The sequence below is a fragment of the Lagopus muta genome, chromosome Z (genome assembly GCF_023343835.1).
Source record: "Lagopus muta isolate bLagMut1 chromosome Z, bLagMut1 primary, whole genome shotgun sequence".
NCBI lineage: Eukaryota > Metazoa > Chordata > Aves > Galliformes > Phasianidae > Lagopus > Lagopus muta.
In genome coordinates this window covers 11560858-11574976 of record NC_064472.1, presented here as the reverse complement: position 1 = coordinate 11574976, position 14119 = coordinate 11560858, and the positions used below count along the sequence as shown (strand labels likewise).

Genomic DNA, 14119 nt, shown 5'->3' with positions numbered 1-14119 from the left:
TCTGTAGGTTGTCTGTAGCACCCATACAGATTGACAGCCCACTGACTCCTAGGACAGTAGGAATATCATTGTTAAGGTAACTGAATTCTCAGCTTCCCTGCACCACAGGGGGCAGTTAGCTGTACCCTTCATTAATCTTGGAAGTTAAACAGATAAATCAATTTTCTTACAAACTTAAAGCACATCCTTTCTGTTTATTGCCTTATTCATATTTGTTTTCGTGATGGTAGTTTTTAATAAAAAGAGTGATAATAACGTAATTAAAAGTGCTAGGTAGAAAACAAAGTGACTTCCTGCAGTCAGTAACAGCTCTTCCTAATGCTTTATTTGGAAAAAATTCAGAATAAACATCTCAGTGTAAAAAGTGTCACATTAAGTAGAAATCTTTAAAAATATATAACTGTAGACTATTCTACCCGAAATCTAATTATGTCTGTATTTGATAATGAAATTACTAATGTTAGTCTAAGTAGACTTGAACCCTGTGAAAAATATTTCCATCTTCATGCATTTTTCTAATTTTTTCACAGGAGTTTATTTCCTGCACAATGCTAATTAATAAGAAGTATATTAATTACCAGATGTTGCAGTGATTATTGAGATATGTCTGTGCTACTAGAGGCCTCTAGATTCAATACCAACTTTGGAAGATTTAACCACATTTTTCAAATAAAAAAATTTGATACTTTTTGTGCATTCTGACTGTATTTCCTAATGCATCCTTAAATAATTCCCTTTGTTTCCTAGACTACAGAGTAAAAGATATGATTGTGTGGATCATCTTGGGTGTCTTGTCATCTCTCATATGTTTAATCATGAGCTGGACAATGATTTTAAAAGGATACAGGTAAGTCAGAAATTTCATAATTTTGTGTAGCTGTAAACTCATAAAACTTTTCCAAAAATAAGCTATTAACGTTTGATTTACTTTCATATCGATTTTAGCCTTCTTAGTAAGAGAGATACATAGCATAAATTACAGATTTATTACTTTGTATTTGCAACTGGTAGAGAAGTATTTCTGTTCTTTAGGTCTCAATCTTCTTGGTCTTTTTGGTAAAGACTACTGGTATTAAATCTGACCATCCCAGTTAATCACTAAGTACTTAGCAGATATCACTTGAAGTATTCCTGCTTGTATTGAAGATGCACATTGTAGGTTTGGCCTAATTGCCTAGTAGAAATTAGGTTATATTATGAATTCAGTCTTTCTGCCTACATGTCTGTCAATTCCCCAAATTTATTAAACCGTACTGTAATTCCATCTAACTCTGGAAGGGAAAGGTGTCACAATGTTTATATCTTTCATACAAGTCCACCAAAAATAATGTCTGAGTAATGCAAAGAGAAAGAAACTGCTTTAGTATGATCAAATGACAATCAAGTAGAATCATAGAATCATAGAATCACCAAGGTTGGAAAAGACCTTCAAGATCATCCAGTCCAACCGTTCACCTATTCCCAGTAGCTCCCACTAAACCATGTCCCAAGTATGTACATAGAGACCCACTGGTCTTCCTGGACTGTGCCCAACTGATTTAGTCAGTGATGAAGTTACTGATGAAGTGACAGTGACATGTTCTATTGCGAAATTTGCTGAAGAAAGTTACGGTGCATGTTCTATTGCCAAATGCTGAGGATGCATTCCATTGACGTAAATGAACAGGACTGGCCTTAGATTTGAGCCCTGGGGAACGTTGCTAGTAACCGGCCACCAGCCAGGTGTAGACTTATTCCCTGCAACCCTTGGAACTCTACAATTGAGTCAGTTCATCACCCACTGGGGTATGAGCCTGTTTGTCTCACAGTTGGACCATCTGTCCAGAAGGATGCTGTGAGGGACAATATGAAAAGCCTTACTGAAATCTGGAAATACTACATTTCCTGCCTACATTTCATCTGCCAAGCAAATGACTTTATCAGAGAAGGAGGTCAAATTACTAAGATAGGACTTTTCCTTCATCCCATCAGTCCCTCCAGTGTTGAGCTAATAGAACTATTCCTTTACAATTTCAGTGATGGAAAGTCACTGCTCCCCTAATCATGGTCCTCTATCTCTGAGGTCTGAGCAGACCAAGCTCTGTTGCTTGGACTGAGGCAAAAAATGCATTAAATATTTCCACTTCTTCCTCCTCCTTACTTGCTTGGTGACTAACCACTACAGATACTAGTCCAATGTTTTCCTTTGGCTTCCTCTTGCTGCTTAAGGTCTTTTTTGCCTGGCACCCCACTGGCTCATGTGAATGCAAGCTGTGGCTTTTCTTAGTTTCTCTCCAGACATTATCTTGCTTCCAGAGATCATATACTTTCTTTTTCTACCCTGTTCAGCCAGGCTGGTCTTCTGCCCCAGTTGCTTGACTAGCAACACAATGAGATTGCATTCTCCGTGGCTTTTAGAAGTTGGTTGTTGAAAAGTGACCAGTTCTGTGTCTATCTATCTATATCTATCTATATCTATCTTTATCTATAGAGTAGACTCCTGGGCTACACTGCTGACTAGCTCCCTGAGAACCTTAAGATTTGCTTTTTTCAAGTCCAGGATGGCAACTCTCCTAAACTTTTTTCTTTAGTCATAGTTTTCTTTTAGTTGTCTCCCCAGGGCCCTGAATTCTCTTCTGATAGACTTCAGGCTTCCTATTGCTATGTCATTGGTACATACATGAAAGAGAAGGAGTGGGTAGGAGGGGGCCTATACTTTTATCTCCTGCATTTGTACAGTTTGTGTTTTGCTTTTTTTTTGTTTTTCTAGGATGATAACTTTTATCCTACCACCAGTTCCAGGACCAAAGATAAAAGGTATAGATACACATCTGTTAGAGGTGAGTTCCATTGATAACTGCAAAAGAATTTGCCGTTACTTACTTTTCCAGATTCTGTAACAGTAAAAATAATTACCATAATTAAATATAAAACAGATTTAACTTAATCAATGTTAAAAATAAGCAAAACTTTCAGGCTGATCATAAGGCAGGTTATGTAGGAGATATGGTTTTGCTTGGCACTAGAAGTAGTACGACATTTGATGACAGGGTGTGTAACTGCAGTTTCTTCCTGAGGCACCACAAGATCTTAATTCCTACATGACCTAAGTAGATCTTATGGAAGTCATTCTCCACAGTCTCTTGCCATGTTGAGGAGACAAGGGCATAGCTTATCTGTCATTCTCCTCCATTTCCTCCTTTCCAAACCTTTGAAGCCCTTATTTGCAGAAGTTCCTCAGTCCTTCCATTTTAGGAACATAAAGTCTGGGATTGTCCCCCTCCAGAGAGAACTCAAGGGAAGTTCTTTTGTTCTTTCAGTATTTTCTGCAGTTGTGTAAATTCGTTTTAGGTCTAGAGTTATAAAAAGTGTTTGCATACTAAATATGTAAACTGTTTATAATTGCACTAGTCAAATAATCCCTGCTGTTAGTAGTGAAGAAATAACATTGTCTTATCTGGTATGCCCTTAGACAGGGAAATCTGAAGAACTGTTGAGTGCACTTGGTTGCCATGGTTTCCCTCCAACATCAGACTGCGAGGAGCTACTGATTGAGTATCTGGAAGTAGAGGACAGCGAGGATCATCAACTTATGCCAAGTCATGACAATGGTCGTCCCAGTAAAAATGCAAAAATTACACCCAAGGAAACAGACAGAGACTCAGGACGAGGGAGCTGTGATAGCCCTTCTCTGCTTTCTGAAAAGTGCAGGGAGACCTGCGCCCTTCCATCAGCACTTCAAACCCAAGATGTAAGAGATGTTCAAGAAAAGAAAGCAGGGAAAAGAAGCTGGGAAAGTCACTGTGTAGGCTCAGAACGAAAAGCACTCCTTATTAACAATGAGAGTGCAAAATCATCCAGATGGCCTGCAGTTCAGTTACCTAACAATCAGCCTCCTGTTTTTGCATATCACAGCATTCTAGAAGCTAACAAGATAACACTGACTACCACAAATATGAATGTTGCAGCAGTTCTGGCGGAAAATGAAGAAAAGCATCAGTCACTATATACTATCTCTGAAACCATCCCTGGAGGCATGGAAAAGCAAGAAGAGATGGAAAATTTGCTTTCCAAAACTGAGCAAACCACAGTGCGGGTCAAACAAAACAGATCCAATGAAAAGTCACCGTTTTTGGGTGCTGCATTCATGGATTATGTAGAAGTTCACAAAGTCAGACAGAATGAGGAACCATCAGTATTACTGAAACATAAAGAAAACAGTGGAAAGATTGAAAAATACACTATTTCAGGAGCCAGCAAAGAATACACAAAGGTCTCAACAGTCATGAACCATAGTATTCTAGTATTAATGCCAGATTCACGAGTTCTGCACGCACCTACGGCCCAAGAACCTGCAAAAGAAACATCTCAGAACCTTCAGCAAGGTCAAGTGGAAAAAAACACGAGCTACTGTCTGACAGCTCCACGTGACTGCAAAAGAGAAACTAGTGGATCAGACTACATGGACCCATCCTCATTTATGCCTCCCTTTAAATAACTAAAAGTGTGATCACTTTTAATCAGGTAATGCTACAGAATGAATCAAATACAATCAGTATAGTAATGCTATGGCTTAAGATTATGCTACTACATCACAACTGTAGCTTGTACCTTTTCCTAGCTGAGAAGTCTGTGATCTATATTTGATTTTGTTGATAGTTATGTACAGTAAAAAAAAAAAAAAAAAAAAAAGACCACATAGCACAGAGTTCCTTTTAAAAATAGCCTTCTACATGTATTATATAAAGAATAGAATAAACTGTGGGTTGACATAACAATCATAGAAGTAAATCTTGGATCACTGACACATGATTCTTACAGAAGGAAATGTGGAAATGGTACTCTATGCCATGAAAAATACATTATGAATTAATTATTCAGTTCTGCAATTCTTCTGTAATTTGATTAAACCTAAGGGAATTTGCAGATTCAACAAAGACTGAGATTGTTTTGGCCTGGTGCACCATAATTGTCTGAGCAGTTTCTAAATCAGATATATCATTACACAGTAACACTGATACACAATGTATTTTTTTTCTGAATGTATTGTGACACTAGATTAAGTTTTCTTTATATTCTTTCTCAATTCTTAAGAAAAATGAAGCTCTTATGTATGAAACAATCATATATGAAAGAATATATTTAACTAATAGCATTAAAATAACAAACTCTTCACAAAATGACAGAAAACTTTGCATCCTATTCCAATCAAATCAAACTCGAAAAAACACAAAAACAGGGCACTTTGATACACTGCCTTACTGTACATATGACACAATTCTACTTTAGTACAATCCCATACATTTAACAATGTATTTTTAAAGGATATTTTTCTATTACCAAGAAAAAAAAAAGCAAAATAAAATATTTTTTAATTTCCCAATGTTATTTTGCTAATTAGTAGCTGAAACAGAGGTAACAAGTAAAGCTGCCATTTCTATACAAAGCATAAAATTAAACTTTATACTAATCAAGAATATGAAGTAATTTTTAAACTATATTTCTAATATATTGCTGATGTATTAGTATTTGAATTGTAAATTATTTATTTCAGATGTTTTTTACCAGCTGTTATTATAAAATTAAAATAGAATCTAGGTTTTGAGAGTAAAGCTTCTTTCCCACTTAGTCTGTACTCTTGTCAATCATGATCATCTGCATCCTTAGCAATTGTGTACATTTTTATCTGAGCTTGGAAAGCAGGTTTGAAGACAGACTTGTCATAATGAACTCACCAAAATGAATTCTGGAATTCGTTCTCCGCAGTCAGAATATGAGGCATAACCTCATAATCAGTGCTCTGCTGAAATAGTGGTGGGAGTGAGAGAAGAGTCCATGACTCAAAGTGGAATCACCATGAAGTCATTACGGCCCTTCTGGAAACAAAAATGTAATATACTCCAGGAAAGTAAGAAGTGGCTGATTAAAGCTGGGTCAAGTATTTAGCAAACAGCACTAGCTTCGGGAGGAATTGGGAACATAAGGTAAACAAAATTGTACTGTACATGTTATGGAAAGTATATTTACCATAGATGAGCTCTCTTCTTTCTTGTCCTTCATGTACAGCTTCATATTTCTCTAGCTTTTTATGATTTTTTGCACTGAGGCAGCCTTCCTGCAGTATCAGGTAACCTTGTGCAGAGCCACACTAAACAGATCCTCTGATTTTGAAGGTTACAGAAGGCTGCATCTATTTTGTCAAAACAGATTTTCATACTATATTTCCATGCCATGGAACTGCTCAAATACAGATCTGTTAAACTGTCTAGTCCTTTCACTGGCGGGACTTAAGATTTTAACTAATTATCTGTGTGTATATAAACACGTTTTGGGGATACTGCAACTTCTACTTTAGGCATCAAATGTAGAGTCTGTGAACTCTGCTAACAATGTATTGCCCACTTCTGGAGGCTGATCTGGGCAATTGGATGTTCTGCTGGAGGCGTAGCAAGAGATCTTAAATTCTTAATTCAGCCACTCAGTTCAACACTTGAAGACATGAAGTGGCTGTTTAAGAGAGCAGCCAAGCATAAAATTTTGTTTGGTTATAGGTAACAGGACAATGTTATTGTAGCATTTGAGGTATATCTTACAGATTTTCTAGAAGTACTAAAAAAGTACTGAAAAGAAATTATCAAGCTATCAGTCAAAACTGGAATGTTTTGCAGGACAGTAATATGTCTCAATGTGTTTAAGCTGATAGTGTACTATCTCCTTCTGACAGTGCTTCATCCTTCTGATTGTAATGCTCTATTTTTCTGACTGAGTCTCAAAGAGCTGATCTGTATCAGACAAGTTCTCTTACCTTACAAGATAGCCATGCCTGAGCTGAGCAGTTATTTTCTACTCCTAGCAGCATGTATAAGGATGTGCTGCTACAGGCCTTTTTATTTATCCCTCTGGTGATGCATAGAGGCTATAGAATCTTACCAGACTACAGCCTAATGATGTTCCTTACATAGTGCATTTTTTGGGTCATATACAGGTTGTTACAGAGCGTGTGACAAGGTGTCAGCAACAAGCTGTTGCTATTCTCCTGGCTACCTTTGATCAGAGGCAGGCAGATAACAACTTTTAGCAGATTTTAAGTGTATTATTCGCCTTGCCTAACTGAAAGTGTCTGCATGTGTACCTAGTTTTTGTTATAGGCATAGAGTCTAGAGTATGATTTTCCTGAAAAATACTTGTTTCTGCTTTGGAAGAGATACTATAAACTCCATTGATTGTTACTACATTTGTCTATCCTAGATTGCTCTAATTGGAGTGTATGGCTCTCTAGTCTAAAAATCAAAAGTTAAATCTTTTTTTCAGGAATGTTTTTAAAATTGACACTGCTTGAGTTGAAATATAGGCTGTGTTAATATTATGGGGTATGTCCAATTCTAATGCAGCTGTTGGGTCCCAGGAACATCATTAAGACCTTGAGTTCATAAAACCCAAAAGATCAGCTTTTCTTCTAAGTTGCCAGAAGAAAAAAAACAATCAAGCAAACAAACAAAAAAAAAGAGTATTTTTCCATGAAAAAAAAACCAAAAAAACAAACAAAAACAAAACAAAACAAAACAAACAAACAAACAAAAACAAAAAAAACCAAAAAACCAAGATTGGAAGGTACTAAAAAGAAAGCCCCTCCAATAGTTCATGGATTCTCCACCAGGAAGAAAACTGAATCAGAGTTTTTCTATGCCTATCCATAAATTAGTTCTGAAACTGCAAGATAGCTGTAGTTTAAATTACTCTGTGGGGCATAAATTCTTTCCCACCTTTGCCAGTGAGAGTCCCATGATGCCAAATCATCGTGGCTTTCTGTTAAGTCAGGAATTCTACCAGAGTGGAAGTGACACATTTTTGGTTGCTCAGAAGTAGCCAAGCTTTTTGAGGAATCTAACTAAAGATTTAAAGAATGCTAACTAAACATGACTTGAACACGTTTTTCATGAACATTCATCATCCTTTAAGATGAAAAAATGTGCAGTTGGATTGCTTTTCCTTTGGATGCACTTTCATTGTCAAAAATAACCTGTTACTTCCCAGTTGGGAGTAACACCTTCTAAAAGTGGCCTTGAACATCTATACAGAACTTTTGCACATCAAAAGAGAATAAATTCTGTAAAATCAGAATAATCTTCAGCTAAGTTTGAGGGTCTTTGGATGCTGAAATATTTCATTCTGTCTTGTTTGCAACATCATTTTTTATTACAGCTCTTCAAGGAATAGCTTTTTATTATGAAATAGATGAGATTTTGTAGCAATTGTACACAGTGGAATCTTGTAAAGTTATGATATACCCTGATGTAATAACAGGTTCCTGACACCTCCTTCGATATACAGTGGTTAAACACATAACGGAGTTTACCCCAGAAACTGGGATTAGCCCCCTTGGTCTTGCACCAAATTTCTCACTTTGAGTGAAGTTTGAATATTTGGGGTTTGTGTGTGTGTGTGTGTGTGTGTTAAAAGTGTCACTTTTAAATTTCAGTAGCATAAAAGGCTTAAAAAGCTCTTCAGAAAATTAATTTTATAAATTCATGAATTTGAATATTTTAATTAACAATTTTATTAACAGTTTTCTTCAGTATTGAGAAATATATCTCATTCTGGCTTTTCAAATCAGACTTTTTCTTTTAGCAAGGACAACTTTGATGTACCATTCTAATATTTCAATATGGTGTTCCTGGCTTGAAGAAATCTAACTTACTGAAGTGGACATGTGCTGCCAAAACTTACTTTAACAGAAAATGAAGGTTTGAGGAATGCTCTTGATGATACCCTGTAACTACAAAGGATTATTTAGTTACAGTGTAGTCAATTGACCTTATATAATACTAATAAGGGGATATACGTATTTATAGAACAAACTGAAACACAAAAAATATAGTGCTAATCAGTTTATGTTAAAGTAGTGAATCCTGTGGTGTATTTGTTTATGTGTATATGTTTAGATGGCTGGAAAATCTACAGTTGCTTCAAATGTCAGTAAAGTATTTAAAGTGTAGTAATAGCAAATGTTAAAAGTGAATAAGAAGCATTTTATTTGTTGTCTCTGAAGCATTGTATACGTGGAGTTCACATCATTAAGCCTGTAAATGTGTTTGGTAATTTCTCATCAACTTTAAAGGATTTGAAAGTGTTGGGCAAGGATACCAAAGTCATCTAAGCCAGTTTATGAATAGTAGACATTTTCTACAAAGCCATAAAGACAAATGAAATGAAAGTTTCATAAGATCAGGCACCATTTTCTTAAAGAATCACTACCTCAGATGTTTTGTGTGCTTTTTTTCCACTCCATTTAAAAAGGCAGATGAGCATTTTCCTTTGTGTGTCAAACTTTAAAAAGTTGTGTTTGTAATGTCTAAATTGTTTTTAATGAACAGCTTGTCATGAAATCCTCATTTTTGTCCCACTAGTAATACTAGGATGGGATGTTAGAGATGCACAGCGAAATAAGAAGAGTTGTTATTTGGGGAGAAAAAAAAAAAAACAATGAAGTTTTCATCTTGTAGGGAAAGCCATGCTGACCAGCTTGGCAGTCACAATTTTGCCCTTTCTGTTTTTTGCCACTGCCTGTGTGCTCAACTCACTAGAACTGAGCAAGCTGAGTTCTCAGAGATGCTCTGATTCCAGATCCTGCCAATGGAACTAAGCGTTTGTTAGTACTTACTATTTAGGAAGTTTTCAGGTGAGTTTCTGTGAAGGAAATCTTCAAACAGTTCCTGAGTAAGTGAAAATGGAGACTAGCCCCACTTTCAACTGTTGCAGAACACGTACTGAAAACCAAGTCACTCACTTCCTTCAGCTCCAGTGATAGTGATGTGGAAGGATTGACTGAATTACATTGAGCAAGAAAAATCTTGTGGCTTGGCCTTGAAAATCCTTTCGAAACAAATAAAGAAATTTCATCATCTTTCCTGCATATGTCAAGCAGGAGATCAGGACAAATGGAATACAGAAACACATTGTGTATGACGAAAGAAAGAGTAGTTTATGATGGGAGGAGGGACATGGTTGCTGCATGTGTCAGAACAGGAAAGTCCAGTCAATACGCTGTAGGATAGTGACTGAGAAGACAAGAGGGAGAACAAAAAATGAAAACGAAAGAATAAAATGTAAGAGTAGATTAAAAAAGTCAAACAGTAAAGTGATAAACGTGCTTTTAATGGGAAAAAAATACTTCTACATCAAAAATGGCAATAAGTACAGCTACTTGAGATAATCCACAAAAAATAGTAATGCCTCATTATGTGCTAACCAGTTGGTAAGATGCTGAAATTGGCCACTGCAGATCATCTATTACATAAAAGGTGAAAAAGACTAATACATGAAAGTTGGTTACTCTCTTTATATTAACTATGGGGTTTTCTCCCAGTAATCTGGTATTGGTCCCTGACAAACCATGTTTGAAGGGCTGGGCCCCTCTGCTGTTACATTTCCTACATTCCTAAGGAAAAAATTCACAAAAATAAAGTGTACCACACAGTCTTTAAATAAAACTCCAAGTTTTATTTAAATTTTTTTAACAGATGATTCTTAGTTATCCATTTACGATGTCTCACAGATACGCTTACCACTCTTAAGCATTCTTATATTGATTAAACGACGGATAAGCTCCAAGAGATAAAGAATTTTGTGGATACTAGTAAACGGTCGGTAGACATTTCTGGGCATTGTTTTAGTTTCTGCCTGTGACAACAGAAACATACATGACTACGACAGTCATTAACACTTTCCTTAATCACAAAGTCCATGTCTTGGTGATAAATTCTGAAATTTACCCAGACACTTAAAATGCATTTTTGCCATTTAATATAAGTTTTTAAGAGAGACGATGTATGTTGAAAGTAATCCAAAGAAATGTCTGAATTATTTGTATGACCTCTTGCCACGCTGATGGGCTAAAAACTGGGTGCACTCTCAACATTAGTGCACAGAGAAGTTAGAAATAAGAAAGATTTTTCGCACTTTTTATTTTCAGAATTCAGAGCTATTATGCAGTTCGACTCTGTGGTGCTGCTTTTGGTCTAGGTCTTTATCTGATAATTTTATCTTTGGAGAATGCTGCTTCTGTTTTAGTGAGCTGCTCACTACCTTCACCTCATTTTGACATAAGTAAAAATGGATAGATTTCACTTCATTTCCTGCAAGGATCGTAATGATACAAAGACATAGCACTGAGTAAATTTTTAGATGATGCTGGGAATCCCTGTAGACGTCACTAGTAGAAAGTATGCCTTGAGTAGGACAGAAAACTATATATGCTAAGGAATACACAGATTTTTCTACAGAATACAATTTTTTTATATCGATATGTTTTAATGTTCATAATGCTGTAGACTACTCTGAATTCTCATTTCCGGATCCATCATTCCAAAGGAAGAGGAAAAACTACTACTCAGATATACTCAGAAGGGATTCCCTGGGCTGATACACTGTTGTTCATTTTTCATCTTGTAAAGCAATTTTTAATTCTGACCAAAAATGCCACTCTTCATCTGGAATGACACAGCCATCGGTTTTGTAAATGCATTATATTTCTCAGAGATATTCAGCACTGTCTGAATTTCTGAAATCTTTATATTGTGCTTCATATAATGTTTCTGAGTCACTGTGTAGGACAGTGACATCAAACTCCCTGCTCCGATTTTTCCTGGTACTGCCCAGGAAAAAGAAATACCAAAAACCACTAGTTAATTGTATTTGTTCGAATTTCTGACATGCTGTTAAGTGCAGGGGAAAGTCTCTGGACCTTCCTTGTCTTTGATAGTAGCAGCAGGTGTCTCAAAGAAACTTAGATATAAATCGTATTTCATGTTCTGAACATCATGCACAATAAACAACATGCTTCTCAACTAAGAAATAGCCAGTCCAATATTTAAAGTTTGTTTTTTTTTTTTTTTTTATATTTGTGTAAAAAAAAATCATTCTTAGCCTTTCAATAAAAGCCAGGCATTTTTTTTCAATTACATTTTCAGAATTTGCATGCAATCTGGAACATTCAAGTTACTGTAGTGTCATTACTTTAGCAGCACAGTGACGTCAAGCACAACTAGTTCATGAACTAGACCCAAATGTTTTGTAAATTTCTAAAATTAAAAAAGTCATAGAAAGTAGATTTCATATTCAGTATGTACATTGGTTGGAACGTACTGGTATAAAAACAGTTGCTCAGGAATTCCCCGTTGTTTCTAAGTGTAGTTGAAGGAAAATGCTTTAAAATTATGTATTTTTTAAGTTCATAATATCGAAAATGCTGGCTTTAATAAAATCTGTTAGCAATTTCACTTGTAAGATCAATATTGTTACTGAAGTCTGTAGCTTTCTGGTGGACTTTTCTACATTTTGTCATTGTAAAATCTCTTTGCAATGGTGTTCGCATTTCAAGTTAATAAAAGCTCTTGAATAGAATTCACAAAATCTTCTAGTCTTCCTCCTAAAAATATATTAATTTCATTATATATAACAAGGAAGAGTCAGAATTCAGCACAGTTTGTAGGACAGGTTCCTACATATTCCACAAATTGAAGGCTCAGTAATAGATATGTTTAGCCCACTGAGCATGCAGGAGACTTCACACTGCGTTACTGAAAGAACCATGTACATCCATGCATCCAAAGCTGGGAATTAAAGAATCTCCTTTGTGAAGAGGAGGGGCTTCTGACTTCCTGGAGAAGCTGGCTGCTTTACTCATGTTTATTTTCACTCCTAGAATATATTCTTCAGAGAACAAAACAAGTAGTATACTCATCTAATCCAAACCTGTGGGAGAGAAGGCAGAACTGGAGGGAAACCTGAATTGCTATTGCCTACAATTGGGCTTTGAGGTTTCATGGAAATTACAGAGTAAACGCAGAAAGCTCCTTCACAAGGTCACTACTTTTAGGGTCGTGTTTCCTTACAGCTCTCTTTTATTTTTCTTCCACTGAAATTCAGGCATTGTGAGTTTTCACAAGTAAAGTTTGATTGAAGTTTGACTGAACAAGTTTGAGAATTTGGAAGTACAAATGTATGTAAGCACTTCACTCGTTAGCAGAAAGTGGAAATCTCTGACCCATCACAGCAACATCAGAACATTTTCCTGCAGAGCTGGGGCTGTGTTTCAGGGTAGGCAGACTTCTACCTCCAGAGTTGCTAGGGTTTTTTTCCAAAATATTGCAAAATATCATCCATATGAATCACAGAATGTTTGGGTTGGAAGGGACCTTTAAGATCATCTAGTTCCAACCCCCTGCTATAGGCAGGGACACCACTTTCTACACCAGGTAGCTCAGAGCCCCATCCAGTCTAGCCTTCAATGTTTCCGGAGACGGGGCATTCACAAGTTCACTGGGAAAGCTGCCTGCCTTCCTTTTTCTTGAGGTGCACTCCTGGGGTTGGAGGACAAGGTCCTTGAATACTGATCATCTGTATTGGGCCCTTCTTCCTTCCAGGGCCTTATCCCACGTCAACCTGCAAAGCAGTTCCCTGAAGAGGTCGGAGTTTGCTCTCCTGAAGCCCAGAGCAGAAAGCTTGCAGTGCACCTTTGATGCCCTAAGGATCATTAACTCCACAATTTCATGGTCACTGGATCCAAGGCTGCCCTTGAGTTTCACATTATTCTTTGGTTTTTCCTTGTTGATGAGGACAAGGTCCAGCATAGCACTTTTTCCTGTAGGTTCTTGTACAACATGGAAGAGGAAGTTATCAACAACATATTCCAGGAATCTCTCTCATTGCTGGTGCCCTGCTGTGTTGTTCCTCCAACAAATATTGGGGTCCCCATGATGACTGGGGAACTGAATGTGAAGCTGCTCCTATCTGTTTATAGAACGCCTCATCCAGTCGGTTTTTCTGGTCTGGCAGCCTATAGCAGATTCCCACTACAGTATTTCCTTCCCCTGCCTTCCCTTTAATCCTAACCCATAACCTCTCAGTCAGCTCTTTATCTATCCACAGGTGCAGGTCCATGGGCTCCAGCTGGTCATTGATGTAGAAGGCAATACCCAATCCCTTTTCCCTTGCCAGTCTTTTCCAAAGAGTTATACCCATCCATTCCTACATTCTAGTCATGAGAGCCATCCCACCACATCTCAGTTGATGCCAATAACATCACAGCCCTGTAGGCATGCACATGCCTGCAACTCTTTTTGCTTGTTCCCCATGCTCT

At 36.9% G+C, this 14119-nt stretch overlaps 1 protein-coding gene across 33 annotated transcripts in view; it reads left to right on the top strand.

The window, feature by feature from the left end:
* Positions 1-12373, top strand: part of PRLR (prolactin receptor) — a 180523-nt gene extending 168150 nt beyond the window's left edge. For 32 of the 33 annotated variants that reach the window (XM_048931106.1, XM_048931088.1, XM_048931097.1 and 29 more), the window contains 3 exons: positions 748-847; positions 2750-2819; positions 3452-7581. In XM_048931106.1, coding sequence (XP_048787063.1) covers positions 748-847; positions 2750-2819; positions 3452-4477 — 1196 coding nt within the window. In that variant the 3' untranslated portion in view covers positions 4478-7581. Of the gene's footprint in view, positions 1-747; positions 848-2749; positions 2820-3451; positions 7582-8607 lie in introns of those variants that run through there. The other variant, XM_048931112.1, reaches the window with a different exon arrangement.
* The last annotated feature ends 1746 nt before the right edge of the window (positions 12374-14119 follow it).